Raw genomic sequence first — 20,146 nt, 5'->3', positions numbered from 1 at the left:
GCTATCCATCGCATGGAATATATGCACAGTTATTTTGGTCAAACACTCCACTCAGGTTATTTATATCTCTGCTATTACTCCACTGGAGAAAAAAAATTTGCAGGAAGCAAGTAGAACTGCAAAGCCAACAGTAGAACTACACAGAAGTGTAACAGACCATTGCCTGAAACTGACATCAGCTCATTAATATTTCATTCACTGAACCCCTTCTCTCATTAAGAGTCATGACTCTTTCATACACAGAGCTGGTGAAGTTACAAAATTGTAATAAACAGCCACTCTTATGAAACCTCAAAATGTAAATGTTTCCAAGAAGTACGACTCATTTTGCAGCTGTAAGTGCAAAGTTTTTTTGTTTTCCTGATTGTGCTTGCTTAGAAGATGATTTCCCCCTCCAGTCTTTAAAGTAACATTTTTCTGGCTAACATTCTTCTTTTACAAATGTTTAAGAAATCTCTGAGTATAGTTTAAGCTGAAACTGAAACTCATATGCCATAATTGTTATTGTTTATTGAAGTTATATTAAGTCTTAATGATACATTTTTATAGGATACTAATATCATAACATATTAACAAAACTGGCAGTATTACTCCATAACTGAATCTGGATGTTAAATTCTTCATGAAAGATATGTAAAACCAATGTAAACTCTACATTATTCATAAAAAAGAAATGCATTTGTAAGATACATTTCTAGGCTTTGGCCTGCATATGTGTAGCTAGCTTCACTCTGAATTTGGATATCCCTTCAGAAGACTTGATTTTAAGTCCACTGCTCAAATGTGAGACATTACTTTCCATTTGTTAATGTTTAGTAGATACTTACATTTCTGCAGTATGTGTCTTAATTATGTGGCAATATTAAAAAGAGAGTATACCTTCATCAAAAACAAATAAAAGTGTTTATATAAATATAGGTCGCAGGCTCAATAAATTCAGGCACATATGAGCTACAGTGGAATTGGAGGAAAGCAGGCTCAGAGGAATAAACTCTCATTTTCTTGTGAATTTTATATATACATAACATATCTGCCATACAAAGAAACAACATTGTTCATAATATTCCTCTTTTCATACACATTTAACATCAGAAAAGCTTATTTATGTTGACTAGTAGAAGTGATAGGGCAAGTATAAGCATGAAATATGAAACTTGTGATTTCTTTCCAATATACTTACAAGGAATTGCTATTGATCCTGTGTTCCAGTCTGACACAGCTGTCATGTGAGTTATTTGATGGGGGAACACAGCAACGCTCAGAATTATTTGTTATTTAATTTCTATCTATGTAAACACTGCAGCACTGTAATAATATTCAGTGGATTCCCCATTTAATGTTCTGGACTTTAGTGTTCGGTTTCAGTGATAGCAAGTTAATAATGTCAGTGTTATATTATGTCCATTAGATTCTTATATCAGTTTAGTGTTCAAAACTATTGCTTCCTAGAGAAACCTTGAATTGGGGCTTCTGCTTGTTCTGGTTAACTTTGAATCAGATCTGAATAGTTACTTTAAGCTGATGCAGATGGCAAACTGCAGTTGTGCTGACCTTCTGTGTCACCAAGCAGTAGTTTGTAGGTTCAGCTTCAAGGTTAGACAGTAGCTTTCACTTACACTTAAACGTTTTTAGAAACATATTGTCACATATAGGGGCGACTGAAAATGGGGTTTTGGATAGTTGGATTTATTGACCACTTACAGGTTATAACTACATTCTCACTGATCTCCACACTTTACAGATCACTAGAGTGCACAGTCTAGTGTTCTCAGTCTGTTACTAGAGGTTTCCTGGCAATAACTCCAACAATGGCTATTTTGCTGCCTCCAGCTCAAGTCCTCGCTTATAACCTCTTGGCATGGACCACAAAGAAAAAACAGTTCTTCCATTGTTGGAGTCCAACTGGTGCATTATTAAGTATCTGCTGGTTGGCAACAGGAATGTGTTTACTGAGCCGTTGCCAAGAAACGGCCCTAGTATATCCACCCACCTTGTGGTCATTGCATAGCAACAGGTCTATGTGCTACTGTATGTAAGCTTAACCAACTTGTCATTGGTGATCATTAAACTCAAACCAAAACTTCAACATTCTCATATCTTCTATATATCTCCTTGAGACAGAAACTCATTGTATGTTCAGTTCAACATAATTACATTACTTTTGCATATTCTGTCATTTCTTTGTTGAACTTCCTGTAGACGGTACTAGATAGTACATTCTAAAGGGTTCTGACGATGATGTATAACATTCAGAATTACTGCGTTTTCAGACTTTGCCCATTGTCCAGTATTCTAAAAACTAGAAAACAGAACGTTTCAAAAACTGGATCCGTTTTTGTCCTCAAATGGGGGGACATACTTTGTTGGGCCCCTTAGAAAGAGCTAACCTCAATCACTGGGTCCAGTGATTCTGAGTACTAGATACTGTTACAGAGTAGGTGGCTGTCCTGTGTTTGTAAATACTGTTGTTGTGTGTTACCTTACCAGGAATGGAAACCATTAATTCATGTATGTCTCAAATAAGCACATATAACAAGACTTCTGAGATATTTTTCTGTTGATGTAATACTGACATTCTAGAGTGTCTACAGCAATTGAAGGAGCATCCTGTCTGCCATGTAACTGTACAGATAAATAATTCTGGCATTGAATTAAGTAATTTTTCATTTCATAATAGACATTCCAGTTTCTTTTTGGTACTGAAAATTTAATATTCTTGGTAGTACATGTCATGCATTATTGGTATGATGAATTGCAACATTAATGTTGGCATTGCAAGATATTTCAGAGTTTAACCAGCATGATGGCATCTTCCCACAGTTTAAGAATACTGAGAATTAATTGAAAATATCATATGAGTGTGCTGTACCATTGTCAAAGTTTTAGTCCAAGGTTAATACAACTCCTTGAAATGAAATGTAATGTCACCTGTGTAAAGAGTTGACTATACAGCAGCAAGAAAGTGATTACTGCATGTTCATGTCACAAGTAGGAGATTGCTAGTTTTATTCCTTGGATGTTTCACTGAAAATGAAACATTTTTATGCAAACTTGAATGTTAAATTTAAAAACGGAGTTTTCACTGGGTTCTCACAGAGGTGACTGTGAAGAGTACAGTCTTTTGGATTGTAACATCATGTAGGTCGGTGGAAGTCTACCAGTGTCTCAGAGAAACATATTGCATCCATATTCAGGGTCAAGCACAAGCCAAGAAAGAAACCAAGAATAAGTAGCCAGCCACCTTGTGAACTTTTACCAAACTACACGGTGTTACAGCTCAGAAGACCATAATTTCAAAGCTTGTGGGAGGGGTATTTAACAATGTGGTCTGTGTCTTGACTGTATAGCATCAAATGGCAGGATGAATGGTGAATGATGAATTGTGAATTGGAAAGTATTCAGAAGGAAGTAGTCATGGCATACTGTTCCAGCTGATATTTGAACCTAGCACATCCCTTGATTTACTGATGATTCCCTTACTATGCATCTAGAATTTTGTTTGAAGAGTCTTGGGGCTAGAGGTCACTTCAGAGGGAAAGATATGGATGGGAGAAGAATACTGAAATATAACTTACAAAACTAAATTATGAAGGTGTAAATTGTATCTAAAACTGTTTATTGTACTACGCAGTCTGTCAACAATGCAACAAAATGTTCCTTATTTCTTGCACTTTCACTTTTGACACATATTTTGTCCCTAAATGGCCATCTTCAGATGTCTTACCATGCAGCCGCATATGTGGTGAATGGACAATATTAGTGCAGTGTAGCAGTTTTAGCATGGTAAGACACCTGAAGATGACCATGTAGGGCCGAAACATGTTGTGTTGAAAGTGAAAGAGGAAGAAAGAAGGAACAATTTGTTGCATTGTTGACAGAGTGTGTAGTACAATAAACAATTTTAGGTATAGTAATGCAACAGGATGCTTAAATACAGGATGTGAATTGTACTTCTATGGCTCAGGATAGTGTTAATTGGATAGTACACCAGGGTTATTATTTTTTACCTACTTTAGAAATGCATGATCATAAAATGGACACAACCAAGAAGTCAAGGAAAATACCTGAATTGTTTGTTTTCATTTTGAGATCTGTAGGAAAACATAACCTACTTGAGACAGCAATGTGTGGTAGCTGTTATGTTGGTGTGCATATAACTGAAATTATCTGTTTCAGGTGAATACCGAGTGGGAATCAAGTTCAATGATCAACACATCCCTGACTCCCCTTACAAGCTGTTCATCTCCCCAGCAATGGGGGATGCACACAAGCTGGAGGTATTCCAGTTTCCAAGTGCTGGCGTACAAGCAGACAAGCCTGCAGCCTTCCTTGTGCGGAAGAATGGAGCTAAGGGAGAGCTGGACGCTAAGGTACATCTTGTGATTTAAACTGGTGAAATCAGCTGCTTCATTAATCCACACGCCACTCTTGGTTATATTGGGTGGTGCCAAAATACAGTGTTTTGTAAATGCCAAAGCAGGTGGTACATATAGCAGCATTCTGCTTTGAAGGGTTAACAGCAATAATTAAGGTAAAATATTATCTTTAAATTCTCCACTTTGCCTGGTACTGTAACTACTCATACTACTGCTTACATCTGCTGCAGTTCAATAGCCCCATTGTAATAGATTTAGAACCGACATCAGTAATTATTTGAGGATCATCGTAAATGGAACCCATGTCATCATGACATGGCATGACCATAGGTTGCAGTTACAGTTAATGTTCTCCAGTCATGGAGGTATTCATTTTCATAACGTGATTATTTTTATGGTGAGGAGTTGTAAGCCCCACACCCAACCCCCAAGCTGGAGGACCACATGGGATGGTATGAATTGGATTGATCTGGCTGAGGATAGGGACCAGTGGAGGACTCTTGTGAACATGGTAATGAACCTTTGGGTTCCATAAAATGCTGGGAAATTCTTGAGTAGCTGCAGACTTGGCATCTCCTCCAGAAGGGCTTAGCTCCAAGAGTGAGTGAGTGAGTGAGTGAGTGAGTCATGGAGGTAACCTGTGAATATGTTTAATTTTGGGGATAACCAACAAGTAGTGGTCCTCCATCTTGGGTGTTGGACTGCCCCAGGTTTCCCATGGTACCAGGAAGAAATGTCAAGAACTGCAGTTACAGTGTGAAACAACTGTTTTGTGTTTGCAGAAATGTAGCACTTTCGTAGGCATGTCAAAATTCATTCATTACTGAAAATTTATTGGTTGTTTATTTTCTCAGTATTTATCTAATAATCATGAGTGTTACAAACAAAATTTTCCATACAGTTCAGTGTAAAAAATCAAAAGTTGTAAATAGTTTCCCATTTCCAGTGAAAGAAAAAGAAAATACTATGGTTGTCAATTGATTATAACATTTTTATTTAATCAGTATACACACCTTGTTAACTGACTAGTAGTTTGTTAAAAAAAATCTTTCAGTTTAAAAGAGTGACTAATTTTATACTGTTATATGAATAATAAATGTCTCAGGTAACTGAAATTATTGGCTATGTTGAAATTATTTGAACATATATGTTAGAGATGCTAAGATTGAATTGCAAGTTGGAAGCTACTAATTACAATAATGGTTACTTCCTGAGAGATTTTTGTGAATAGTTTGTCAGTAATTGGAGCACAGATCATAGCAGACATGATGTACTCTTTCCATAGAAAAAGTTTACAGTTACGTGGCATAGACAGAAACTGAAAAGGCAGTTCAACAAATCTTTGCATTAGAAATGTGAAATCATGGGCAGCTCCAGAAAGTATAGGTGACAAGTATCATTATGGGACAATTATAACATAAATTTATGTTGGATTGTTTAGATTGTTTCCCCATCTGGAACTGAGGATGATTGCTTCATCCAGACAATAGATTCTGACACTTACTCAGTGCGGTTTATGCCTCGAGAAAATGGTATTCACAACATCCATGTGAAGTTCAATGGTGTTCACATCCCAGGCTCACCATACCGCATCAAAGTTGGTAAAGAGGATGCAGACCCAGCAGCAGTCCATGCGCATGGAAATGGGCTGGGTGAGGTGAAGACAGGTGAGTGATCATTGCCAGTTTAAAAGTATATTTATTCCATGTAATAGCATTTAATCACAAGGAAATAAGAAGACTACTTCTGAGGCTTGTGACTCTAAATATACCCCAACTATAACTGCTGTGCATGAGTCACAGTTCTCTCAGTACAAATTATGTAGCTACACAGTATTTTACCAAGTTAGACAACTACTATTGGTAACCTGCATAACTTAAATGGCTCACCTAAATTTCATGTAGGCCAGCGTAATTGGTTCACATTAACATATGACCCAATTATTATATGACCCAATTAATTGATGAAGGAAGGAAGAACTTTTATGTGTGTATGTGTGCCTTTGAATTGCTGAGTGGTGTTAAGTTTGGTGTTCAGTTCAGCACACATAACATTTGAGATGACCCTCCCCTCTTTACCTTTCCTCCTATCAAGGGGAAGACGCCGCTTCCGTCTGCTAGTTCTTGTTGTTGCGTTCTTAATACCTCCCAAGATATAAAGGATGTCTAAGCAGTATTTACAATGGCCCCCTAAAACTTCCAAGTAACAAAAGTTTAATATGACAGATACAGTAGAATACAGTACAATACATTGGACTGTCCAGATCCACTATTGTGACTTTGAAACAGTCACATCGCGTAATATTAGTGAACACACCCACTTAGGGGATCGGGGCTAGAGCACTCCAGTTTAGCTGCTACTCCTCTCTAGCAAACAATTAATAGAATACACTATAATACAAGAAGAATACAAACCCAACATTGCGACCTTGAAACAGTCACATCGCGTAATATTAGTGAACACACCCACTTAGGGGGTCAGAGCTAGAGCACTCCTTTTTAGCTACTACTCCTCTCTAGCAAACAAATAATAGAATACAAGAAAAATACAAACCCAATATTGCGACCTTGAAAAAGTCACGTCGCGTAATACTAGTGAACACATCCACTTATGGGATCGGGTCTAGAGCACTCCAGTTTAGCTACTACTCCTCTCTAGCAAACAAATAATAGAATATAATATAATACAAGAAAATACAGACTCAATATTGCGACTTTGAAACAGTCACATCGCGTAATATTAGTGAACACACCCACTTAGGGGATCGGGGCTAGAGCACTCCAGTTTAGCTGCTACTCCTCTCTAGCAAACAATTAATAGAATACACTATAATACAAGAAAAATACAAACCCAACATTGCGACCTTGAAACAGTCACATCGCGTAATATTAGTGAACACACCCACTTAGGGGGTCAGAGCTAGAGCACTCCTTTTTAGCTACTACTCCTCTCTAGCAAACAAATAATAGAATATAATATAATACAAGAAAATACAGACTCAATATTGCGACTTTGAAACAGTCACGTCGCATAATATTAGTGAATACACCAACTTGGGGATCGGGGCTAGAGCACTCCAGTTTAGCTACTCCTCCTCTCTAGCAAACAAATAATAGAATACAAGAAAAATACAAACCCAATATTGCGACCTTGAAAAAGTCACGTCGCGTAATGCTAGTGAACACATCCACTTATGGGATCGGGTCTAGAGCACTCCAGTTTAACTACTACTCCTCTCTAGCAAACAAATAATATAATATAATATAATACAAGAAAATACAGACTCAATATTGCGACTTTGAAACAGTCACGTCATGTCATATTAGTGAACACACCCACTTAGGGGGTCGGAGCTAGAGCACTCCAGTTTAGCTGCTACTCCTCTCTAGCGAACAGTTAGTAGAATACACTATAATACAAGAAAATACAGACTCAGTATTGCGACTTTGAAACAGTCACGTCATGTCATATTAGTGAACACAGCCACTTAGGGGATCGGGGCTAGAGCACTCCAGTTTAGCTGCTACTCCTCTCTAGCGAACAGTTAGTAGAATACACTATAATACAAGAAAATACAGACTCAGTATTGCGACTTTGAAACACTCACATCGCGTAATATTAGTGAACACAGCCACTTAGGGGATCGGGGCTAGAGCACTCCAGTTTAGCTGCTACTCCTCTCTAGCAAACAAGTAATAGAATACACTATAATACAAGAAAATACAGACTCAATATTGCGACCTTGAAACGCCAATATGGAAATTCCTCGTCCCGAACCTTCCCGGGAAAACACTCCAAAACCGAATTTTAACTGGCCACAACCAAAAGGAATTTGTTTGTTACCTGCCTTCCCTGACTTCTTGTCCTAGAATGTCCTTCTCTCTCTACCCTACTTGTCCCAAAAAACCAGAACCAGTTGGAGGGGAGGGGGGGATCACGCGATAGGCCAGGACGGAAGAACTTTATAGACACAAGAACTTCTGAGGAAAAGAAGAAAAAAGGGGGGGATAGGAAGAGAAGCCGCTGAACGGAGCCTAAGTAGAATGCATGGCTCACATTTACACAAAACCTACATGACAGTGATACAAACTTTTTATGTAGGCATAACATCTATTGGAATTGATCTGTTTCCTATTCACATATTTATAATAAAGTTTTACATTTAATTATAAAATCAGTATAGCATAACATTATTCTGCTTGCTGCCAGCTTCATACTGGTATCTTGCTTGGTTTACTCTTCAGCCTTAAAAATGAAGGCAGTATGTTTCTCCAAAATATCAGTTGACTTTCACCAGACTACACAGCATTGTATTCCAGAATATAGTAGAACTCTTCATAGTATAATCATAATATGGATGAGCAATCATTTATGACTTTTATAACATTACAGAATTTCAACAGATAAACTGAAGACTTGTCTGTTCCTTCATGAACTTCTGACCCACTAATAAATCTAATATCATATATTAAAATGTGTAAATATAGAGTTTTTGTTCGTAGTATAAAAGTTTGTCCCTTGTGACCTGCTGTAACCACTCCAAAGATATGTTAAAGAAAATTTTAGTTTGAAAGGCTATATGCTTATTCATGCAATTAATAGCAGTGAATCTACAGAGATAATCATGGTTATATGTAGATGTGGTAGTAGCCTTACTTTTGTTGTTACTTTTAAACTGGTTTCTCCTGCAGGCCAGAAGACAGACTTCCTAGTTGACACATGTAGTGCTGGTGCTGGAACACTGGCAGTGACAATAGATGGCCCATCCAAAGTGTCAATGGATTGTACAGAAGTGGAAGAAGGTTACAAAGTGCGCTACACCCCCCTTGTACCAGGTGACTACTTCATCAGCATCAAGTACAATGGCTACCACATCGTGGGCTCACCATTCAAGGTTACGTGTACAGGTAGGAATTGCAAAATAATGTAATGATAGCCTGAATATATTTCCAGCAGTGCTGTATCTAGCTTGATTGCTAAACAAGGATATAAGGTGGTAACCAAAAGTTACAAGAATTCTTCCATAGTGATGTCACAGATAATATTATAAATTTTTTAAGCTGGGTGATAAATGTGTATGTTCAAAAGTAGAATGTCTGACTAACGTCATTCTCTGTTGTGTCAATCAAATATATGCAGCTGTTTGGTGAAGATGTGTAAAATGTATTTTGCTTCTTAATATATATGTTATGACATGACAGCCACAAGCCAGAATATTGGAACAAAAAAGAAGCAGCTGTTGCTATGCAATGGCACGATAAACATGTTTTCTTTGCAGTCCATGCCGAGGTGGTGTAGTGAGGTCCAACAAAGTGGGAGATGGAAGTCTGCGGTTAGTCAGTCTTGAGTTGCATTGTTAGACATCACTACCAAGCAATAACTAGTGAAGACATCAGCAGACTAAGAAGACATGCTGTAGGCAGTAGTGATTTGTTGAGTGTGCTATAATTATTTGTAGTTATGAGTTAAGTAAATCCAGTTATCAATCCAAATCTTATGTCTTCTCACTAACACATGACACTTGGTGTCGGAAGTGGGATTGGATTGAATTGTTGGAATTAGTGAATTGTGCATTGTTGAACTGGGATGCACATGATGGATAATCATGGCAGACTCGAAACATCTGGTACCCATCAGGGAAAGATTGGAAGCTAAGAATAGAGGCCATTCAAGAAGCAGTGGAAGCCAGCTAAGAAGAGATGAAGGCTTAGTAAAAAGTGGTGGAGTCCAGTCAGGAAAAGTTAGAGGCCATGGTGGAATACCATAAATGGGCACCATATATAAAAGCCACACACCTTCTTACCACCCTGCCCCCCCTCCAACTGAATGACAAGACTACCAACCATTTACATGCTGACGCTGTAGGAGCACCAGCCAGTCTCAAAAGTTCTGTCTGCATGGACTGGAAGGAGAAGCACTGGAGCCAGCATGATGTGGAGGTGCCAATTAAGAGGATGATCACAGATGCCAAAGGCATGTCCCCGTGGAGAATAAGAAATGGTGATGTGGTATGATGGCTGAAAGCCGGAATAGTGGAACAGAAAAGAGGCAGCAGTTGCTATGTAATGGCACAATAAATATGTGTGTGCGCACGTGTGCTTGAGAGAGAGAGAAACATTTACATGAAGTTTTGTTTAAAGTATGGTCAGACAGAATCTGTAACATGTCATAAGCAACTGTCAGTGAAGATGCTATAATAAAACAGCAGTTATCACAGTGGAAATCTCCACAGGTACCACATTAAAAGAAACAAGTTGGATCCATTTCTGACTGCAGTGGTGTAATGCATCACATATTCATCTTCCAGGTCAAACTGTCAATCATCAGGATTACACATAAGCTACAGTATCTGTGTGAAAATGTCTATTGAAAATATCCAGACATGGAGACTGGTTGAGTTATCATGACAAAATGGTTTCTGTCCCCAACTCCCTCACTCTCTGGACCTCATTCTGTATGACCTTTTCTTGCTTTTGGAGATTAAACTGAAGTGAAAAGGAGAGAGGTTTGCTCAATAATTTTAAGGGTTCAGCAATATACACAGTGGGTGCTAAATGATATGAAATAAGAGTTTCAGATGTGCTTCTGGTGATAGCAGAATTGCCAAGCTCCCTGTATTACCTCTCATCTAGGGAAGGGGTTCTTTGAAGGGGCCATGATGCAAAATTTGGCCACTTAGATCTTTGTTTATAAATACATTCCCATAATTTTGGGTCCCACATCATGTTTATAAGCAGAGTTAACAGGTATTCATACTGTATGTACAATTTTCTCCTTCCCCTCCCATCATGTATGCACATGTTATCTCATCTATCTACCATTGTAAAGAATGTATCTACAAGTAACAGAAACTTATACTTAAAATGTTTGAATTAATTCTGCATGCATATATGTGGTGCCATTATCTCCATGCTTATAATCTGTACCATGAACACTAAACCTGTAATCATTCATGTTGTAAATTTAAATACCACACTTAGCGTAATACATTATAAGGTATGCAGGTCACTCCGAAAGTAGTGCACAACATATTTTTAAAAAATCAGTTTTTATTCTATGCTTTAGCTCTTTGTAGGGTGCATAGAAGGATCCTTTCTGCTTGTATTCAAATTTAATTCAACCCATTCCCACATGCAGTACTGTCATGGCACTCCAAAGTGGCTGCTGCACTTGATGTTCGTCAAAAGCAACGTGCTGTTAGAGAGTTCTTGTTTTGTGAGAATGAGACAGTGGGAAACATTCACAAGAGACTGAAAAATGGCACCATGTGAACTCTCACATGAAAAAGAAATTCAAATCTGCGCCTTCGGCAGGAAAAATTATGGCTACGGTCTTTTTGATTCAGAAGGGCTTTTGCTTGTGGACATCACGCCACAAGGAATCCCCATTAATTCTGACACATATGTGAAAACCCTAAGGAAACTTCAAGCTCGACCACATTGGCAGAAACAGGACGTTTTGCTGTTACACAACAATGCCCAACCACACATCAGTCAGAGAACCAAGGATGAGATCACAAAACTTGGATGGACAACATTGCCACACCTTCCTTATAGCCCTGAGGTGGCACCCTCTGATTACCACCTCTTTGGTAAACCGAAGGAATCCCTTCATGGAACAAGATTTGAAGATGATGCCCTCATTACAGCTACTAAATGGTGGCTCAGACGCGCTGGTCCAGAGTTTTACTGTGGTGGCACGCAGGCCCTAGTTCCAAGGTGGCATAAGGCAGTTGAAAGGGATGGAGATTATGTGGAGAAGTGACATTTTGTTCCTAAAGGATGTATCAACATACTATATAAGTAGTAAAGGTCTAGAATAAACATTGAATTTTTAAAAAGATGTTGTGCATTACTTTTCGACTGACCCTCATATAAAAGGCATTTAAGTTTTCATGTCTCCTTTTCCACTTCAAACATCCCTCATCCTACTTACTATCCCTTCACTATCATTCCTTAAATCTGTTTTCTGTAACTCCCTCTATCAACCTAAATTCCTCTCTGTCTGCCTCTCTCTCCCAGCCTGTCCTACTTTCTGAGCCCCCCAAATCCTCTTCCCTATCCTTGCATTCTGCCCCCTCTCTCTCTATTTTTCCCCCCTCTCACATCTACCTGTCCTTCTCCCTAATATGCTCCACTCTTCCATATCCTCCCTCTCTTTCTTCTTTCTTATCCCTACCTCCTCAGTTATCTCTTCTCGTCTGCCCTGTATCTTGTTCAGTCTTTTTTGTAACCTTACTTTCTTTCCCTACCTTACTGTCCTCTCCCTGTCTCCATATTTCTCCCTTTCTAGCTCCCTCTTTCTTCTCTCTATCCTCAATGTTATCATAAGAATTTTTTCCAGCCTATGTTGTCTTTCAGGTGAGGATCTGGCAGAGAGAGGAGCTCAAGAAACATCATCTGTTGTCGTAGAAACTGTGCAGAAGGTGGCCAAGAGCAAACAAGTAGGACCTGTTCTTCCCTTGTTCAAGTCAGATGCTTCAAAAGTGACTAGCAAAGGCATGGGCCTCAAGAAAGCATATCTGCAAAAGCAGAATATGTTCACAGTTCATGCAGGAGATGCAGGTATGTTAACATAAACTTATTACATATATTTTCTTCTTGTATTTCAGGTACTTAGTCCAAATCATCTATGTTCAACAACATTCACTCTCTGTTAAAATCATGGTTAGAAGTTGACATTTGCTACTGGAGCCTAAAAATGTCACAGTTATTCATCTGAAATTATAACTATATTGTTAAAGTGCGTTAAAGCAGAGAATAAATCCAATCACCAATCCAGACCCCATCTACAGTCACACTTCTTCACATGACAGTGTGATTGCCAGAGCATAGAGGTCAGACTCCAGATCTGAGATCAGTAACTTAGACAAAATGTAACTCTTATTTCACAGAAAAAGATAGTCCTACTTCATGTATTTGGTAAGCCTTGTGAACTGACAGGTGCCCCCCCCCAAGTCTAAATACTACTAACAATGTAGAAATGGTAGGAGAGGAAATTCAGTATCACGAATCAGTCACATAAAAAGAGAATTTGTAGTAAGTTAATGTATAGTTCAATGGGCTTAGTTCTGGTGATATACTTTATATAGTAACATAATATGGGAAATCACAGTTCAGATATTTCTAATCTATTTCTGTTTTACTGATCAAAAACTTATTACATTCCTGGCATGTTTCTCTCATAAGATGACCATCTTCAGGAGGAGAACAAATATTAAATAAAACTTTGCAGTATGTGTACATAAAAGATTTAAAATGAAACATCTAAATCACTTAAATATGGCGATAAAATTTATAATTAGTCAAATTAGTGTTGTGTTGAAATTTGTTGATATAGGTAGCTGTTGAATACAGTTATGTCAAATTTGTTTCGTTTATGTTGTATCATGTGTCTTAGGCTCACACTCCTCTTTTTGTAATGTTGATATGATGATCATATGTGGAATCATTGTATTGGTTTGTAAGAGGTGAGGTATTGGGCACTAATTTTAACTAATTATAAATGTTATTGTTCCACTTATTGATTTAAGAGGTTTTAAATCTTTTATATGCACATACTGTAAAATTTGCTTTAATATTTGGTCTCCCCCTGAAGGTGGTCATCTTATGATCAAATCATATTGGGAATGCAACACTATTTGATCAGTGAAAAGGAAATAAATTTAAAGAATATGGTTTCTATTTTTAAAATAAATAGTGCTGATAAAAGTAGGTTATCAGTTTAGCAACATTTGCATATAAATTCACAGCTAGGAATTGTGTGAGCAAATAGAGATATATATTTCATATGTTAAATGTTTTTGAAAGGCAATTTCTTTTGAAGACATAACATCTGAGACTTCAATATTCACTTCATTTTACCATATCACAAAAATATCCTCAGTTTCTTCAGACTGAAGTTTACAGTGGGTATTGGTAGTCACTGCAGAAGTGCAGGATGGTAGCTTTTTTTTTTTAGTTCTAAGTCATTCAAAATATTGATTTAATCAAATTGATGTAAATATTCATCAAAAATGTCTGTTTCTGTTGAAGTTAATATTATCATAATAAAATTAAAATTAATTATTTAACTAACTATAATGGAATAGAACACTGTACATGTAAAATGCAAAACATGGGTATGACTTTGTTATGTACAATAAAATATTTATAACAGAACAAATTAATCAACTGAAATTCTGAGGAATAAAATGTGAAAACAATAGCAACAGTTGCTTACAACAGCTGATATTCATTGCTTACAGGGAACAATATTCTGTATGTGGGTGTGTATGGGCCCAAAAGCCCATGTGAAGAGGTGTTCATCAAACATATGGGTCGCAACAACTACCAAGTAAACTATGTTGTGCGGGATCGAGGCGAATACATTGTCATTGTGAAGTGGGGAGATGATCATATCCCAGGCTCACCCTTTAAAGTGGAAGTGTGATTGCTGAGTTTCCATGGCATTTCGTACGTTTATTACCTAAGCAATATCAGCAAATTTCTAGGATTTAACATTAAGGAAGGATTTTGAAGTGCCACAGAAACTCAACTGGAAAGAATGTAATGGTGGATTACGCATTCATATCTGGGTACGTTTAGGAGGATAGTAATAAGTACTTCAATAACAGCATTTTAACTAGAATATGGGGAAGTAGAAAGTGCTTGAAGGATGTATTCATTCACATTCAGAACACAGTGAAATGGTTCTTTGTTGTGGATTCCTGAGGCCATTCACTAGATAGCAGCTGCACATCTGACATCTTAAATTTTTCAAATGTAAGAGACTATATGAGTATATATGACATTTCTTTCACTTTTATCGTGATACATAATTAGAGCATACGAGTACATGGCAACCAGAGGCCTCCTTTGTGTGAAGCTATTTTTAATTTTGGATTGTACAGTATGTTAATTTATTTTCCCAAACATCTGAAGAAAGTGACAAAACAGCATATCAGGTGTTCCACCATTAATAGCCGAGTAGCCATGGACGTGATATTCCAATGACATGTGAACTTGCATGTATAGAATTTAAAATCGCAGTGTGGTTTACAGTGTGCTCATTTATTTTTGGACAGTTAATTTCAGAAACGCTGAACTTGTCGAGACATTTGCGATAGTTTCTTAAGGAAGTCTTCCACACATGAACTCAAAACCATTCCACTTGCCACTTCCCAGCATGTGTTGCAGAAGAGACAAATCATTCCACTTGAGTTTCTGTGATATACCATCCTGCTGTTTCAATGTGGTAAAAAGTGCCTTAAATGATACATATTGTTAATTTCTGATAACCTGCAGTCAGAAATATTATTGGCAATGATACACAGGACATCCACCAATGATCTGACCATTTAACAGAATTGTGCCTTGCAACCAATGTATGCAGAATCTTTACCGTTCTCTTGGCAACATCAATTAGCATTTAAGGATGGGAAATCCTGGTTTCCTAGTCAGTTGAAATTTTGAATTTAAATGATTTAAAGAATTATGTTTTCTATTTTAAGCTGCTTTACACTTGTTTTATCAAACTGTGCTATGTGTAATTTGGACAAAATATTTTATTATATGTTGCTCAATATGTATGTTACACAGTACTCTGCCAAAATTCAGATAATAAAGAAAATGTGATAACAATTGAAAAATGAGAACCAGGGAGAGGTTTGTAATGAGAAGAACAATATATAGAGTGAACTCCACCATTTTCTCAGTTGCTATTACATACAGACTGGAGTCGTAAAATCTGCTTGTGTGATATTTATATGCACCTTTTATTGTTACACATTGAAATACTCTACAAACATAAAATCATTATAGAATTGCAGATGTTATGGTCGTTTCCTGGTAGTCATGTGCATGTATCTAAGGCCGGCAAGGAATAATGTTTTTTCCTTCAATTTTATACTATTTATTTTTCATTCTTTTCATTTGCTTGTTCTTACTATCTTTTATCTTCCAGAGTCTATTATTGTTACTAGTGGCGACATGCAAGTAACGTCATATTATTAAGTAGTGTGTCACTGTTAGATTTATATGCCCATATATTTAATTTACACTGCCCTTACTAAAATTCAGTCTTTTAATACAATTAAAATTATTCAAAATGATTGTAGAATTGTCAGCCTCGTTTGTTTCAAATGAATGTATGTAGATTGAGTCCCATTTAACAAATGAAGAGAAGATTGCCAAATTTGTATGAATACTATGTGTGTTTGAAGCAACATTCATGCTTCAGATTCAAAAGACAAAGCAAAATCTCAATTTCAGTCATTTTGAAGTGTATTTTAATATAACTTTATTTCCTTGGCTCTTTGATAGGGTATAGTACCCAATGACCAGTCGCCACTGATTGTTGCAGATGATATTTTTGTAGTTAGTATGATACATGACAGTTTTGTTAGAGGAAATCAATTTAAATATAGCTTTGAGCTTTTTATTGCAGAATTCTCAAGTAAATAGCAAGTGCCTTACACTGTGACAAAAGAAATAATGAATTCTGAGCAAAGTTTTTATTAGATTGCAGAAAACTTGTAATTTTTTCTTTATGCTGTAGCTTATAACTAGTGTAATATATTATAAAATAAATCCTGTACATATTTCCTTCTGTTTTATTTTTGCATAACATATTCTACAGGAGTACACTACAAAAATCCCTTTCCAGTTCTTGGGTGATGAGCATTGCTGTAGGATGAATTCAGCTGACAGAGTTGTAGCACTTTCGCCTGCATACTTTAAGAAAGTGATGTGCCACAAAGGTCTCATTATTGTTCATATTTGCTATAACTGTAATCATTTTATAGCTTTTTGTAATCACCCTAGAAACTACCACAAATCATGTTCACACTGCATATTGCTGTTACTCAATTCAATTCAATTTATTTCAAATTCAAAAATTTAAAACTGTTGTCCATTATCAAGGAGAAGAGCTCTATCATTGTTTGTGTGTAAGGAATTGAATTGTTATTTATAAATGAAGTTGTATTTTTAAGACAGTAGATTGTACTTTTATGTAATATGATTTTTTCAAAGTTGGTATGTTACCTGCTCCAAAACAAACCAAATGCAATGTGCCTGGCTGGGTCATAGCTCTTCTCCTGTGTAGCAGACTGTAGACAAAAACTATCAGCAGGTGCAATTGTGCTGTCCCTAATTCTCAAGAATTCTATGGTGCTTTGCCTCCACTTCCCTATACATCTTCATACTCTGGTGCTTACTTAAGCACAGATTAACTTCAACTTTCTTTAGCTTAATAATTCATTTGTTATGGCCAGAATAATGGAGCTGTGAAGAAATTTGTTGACAGAACTTTAATCTCTATCTACACAGACTACTGTACCTGAAATTATTTGATGAATGACTATTTGCTTCCCAAGGACCATTCCACTGAATAGCTGCTTTAACTGATAATCTATGCAATACTTTTAGCAGAATTATCACACCTGAGGGATTTAGCTAGTGGACTGAACAGCACATTTATTATGAAAGAATTTTCAGAAGGACAGGGTGGTACTTGTGTCATGTAATTGATGAAATGAATATGAACATAACAGCACCACTCATACATAATGATTTTGAGTAGATTACAAAAGGAGAACCTAGCTGTCACCATTACTGGTAGTCTGAATTTCAATATAATATAAAGGTCAGTCATGCAAGACATTCTGGGGTATGCCGTTTGAGACTAACAAGAAATAAATCTGAATATTTCTATGATTTGAAGCCTTCATGGCAACAGAATACAATGAAATCTACTTATGGGATCAGCTGTATCTGTGGACTTTGTGTCCAAGATTTAAGAGATTTTCTCTGTCTCCATAGATGTTGCTGATAAGTGTTGTATTTGCATGCTACACTTATGCACTATGTAAGCTGTTGGCTGCCCAGCCTAGGTCATATGGGAACTGGTGGAGTCAGTGACGGATTACCCATCGCCAATATAATTATAACCTCAATTCACCGACTGCAAGCTCAAAACATTTTAACACACATTATATTATGCAGTTCAGTTCTCTTGTAAATTCTTACTTGATAACCCTTCCATATTTTTCAAATATTTTGTGCAAATCGTTATTTGTAAGAGAGAACTGCAGATTAGAAACATAAACTGTACTTTTATTAGGGGCTAATCGGATCCTCAAAATGAGTATCTAAAAAGAAGAGCCTTTTTCATGAGCTTCAAAGCCATCATAACCAGATATCAGAAATTAATACCACCAGCAACTTCCTTCGGTTGCTCTCCCACTGCATGAAAATAGTCCCATTCAACATCCAACTTGTGTTTAGAAACTGCCCAATACTTCATCCACGACACTGCGATCAACACAAGATCTGCCATTTTGTGCGTGTTTGAGTAGTGAGAGCGTAGAAGAAATAAGGTAACTTTTGAAGTGGTGAAAGTACTGCTGTCTTATAAATAACGGAAGAATATCGAAGGAATGCGTGATAGAGGGTTCTGCAGGTAAGGAAGCGCCAATTTTACACTAGCTTATAAAGTGAACCACGCTTAAATATAGCCAAGTTTTAGTAATAGTATTCTGTCCCAAAATCACACATGTTGTAAATGTAAGAACCAAACATAGCTACTTTTGTTATGTCTTTTAGCCAAATTTCAGTAGTAGTGTGCCTAAAAATAAGGAATTTGCACAGAGATGCATGACATACTGCTGTAAATACTAGGAAAGGAACCTATATCTGTTTTCTGTTACGGATTAATATTCATTGGTGTGATGTGAATTGACACTAGGGATGATATTTTGCCTAATATTCATGGCCCTGTGTTTCCTTATATTTCTGCCCATCTTAAAGTATGAACTTGTGCTTTATCTAGTTACTAAGTAGTGTATCAATGTATGACCAGTAAGTAGAAATATGGGAAAACTGCTAATATTGGCGGCCAGTCCAATGACTGTAAGCCAACCAGACTAATGGACTAATGGAGGAATTGCAAGAGAAGCAGCAATAGCTGAAACCTAGCCCAATTTTACATACATTGAGGCTCATATGATGTTTAGGGTAAATTCTTCCTGGTCTGTTATTTTTCAGGTTCTCATGCTATATATTCATATTATTGAATGGGAATATTATTCGCGAGAACAGGTTTCCCAACAAGCCACTTTCCATAAAACTTTCTTGTTTCTTCCATCTTGGCTACATACCCACCCCATCCTAACTTCTAGTTGAATAATCTAACTATGCTTGGCAACACCCGGTATCCTTTATTTTCCGTTTACGTTATCTCTTCAAATATTTTACTGATCATTTAATTTTCACTCATTTGAAGATTAATTTTCCTCCCTAAGAGTAAAGTCACGTTTTGAAGCTGTATGAAACAACTACATTGTGCATATATGCCAGTCTCTAGAATAGTATTTTAGCTACCCCTTTGTGATTTATTAAGTATTCACAAAATCAATGAAATTTCACTTATCCATTTTACTATTATCCTCTGAGTCACCCACTGCTATTTTTCGATCAGGTTCTTCAACCACAACTTCCTACATACTGTATCCATTTTCATGAATATTGAATAAACTGTCCATCCCTCAGTTTACATTCATCTGATAATATTAAGTCTGACAAGCCAGGCGCCTGTGTCAGCTGTGTCGATGGCTGGTTTCAATGAAGGGCGACCCTGTAGGAGGCATTTTCTGTTCCCATCAACGTCCATGTGGGATCTTGGGAGACCAAGTACGTACCGTGGGGTTCGTACCCTCTTCCATGTAGTCTCGATGTCTAAGAAAGTGTGGATGTTTACCTTCACGCCTTCATACACATCCAAAGCGTAAT

The 20,146-nt window shown here is 37.0% G+C and overlaps 1 protein-coding gene across 4 annotated transcripts in view; it reads left to right on the top strand.

The window, feature by feature from the left end:
• Nucleotides 1-16,960, top strand: part of LOC111867150 (filamin-A) — a 308,902-nt gene extending 291,942 nt beyond the window's left edge. For all 4 annotated transcript variants that reach the window (XM_023856756.1, XM_023856738.1, XM_023856746.1 and 1 more), the window contains 5 exons: nt 4,177-4,370; nt 5,818-6,043; nt 9,068-9,283; nt 12,737-12,940; nt 14,623-16,960. In XM_023856756.1, the coding sequence (XP_023712524.1) occupies nt 4,177-4,370; nt 5,818-6,043; nt 9,068-9,283; nt 12,737-12,940; nt 14,623-14,807 (1,025 nt within the window). In that variant the 3' untranslated portion in view covers nt 14,808-16,960. The remainder of the gene's footprint in view (nt 1-4,176; nt 4,371-5,817; nt 6,044-9,067; nt 9,284-12,736; nt 12,941-14,622) is intronic.
• Nucleotides 16,961-20,146: the final 3,186 nt, after the last annotated feature.

Source organism: Cryptotermes secundus, unplaced genomic scaffold (assembly GCF_002891405.2).
Source record: "Cryptotermes secundus unplaced genomic scaffold, Csec_1.0 scaffold277, whole genome shotgun sequence".
Taxonomy (NCBI): domain Eukaryota; kingdom Metazoa; phylum Arthropoda; class Insecta; order Blattodea; family Kalotermitidae; genus Cryptotermes; species Cryptotermes secundus.
Note: the sequence above shows the minus strand (reverse complement) of the source record. Positions and strands in the feature narration are given on the sequence as shown.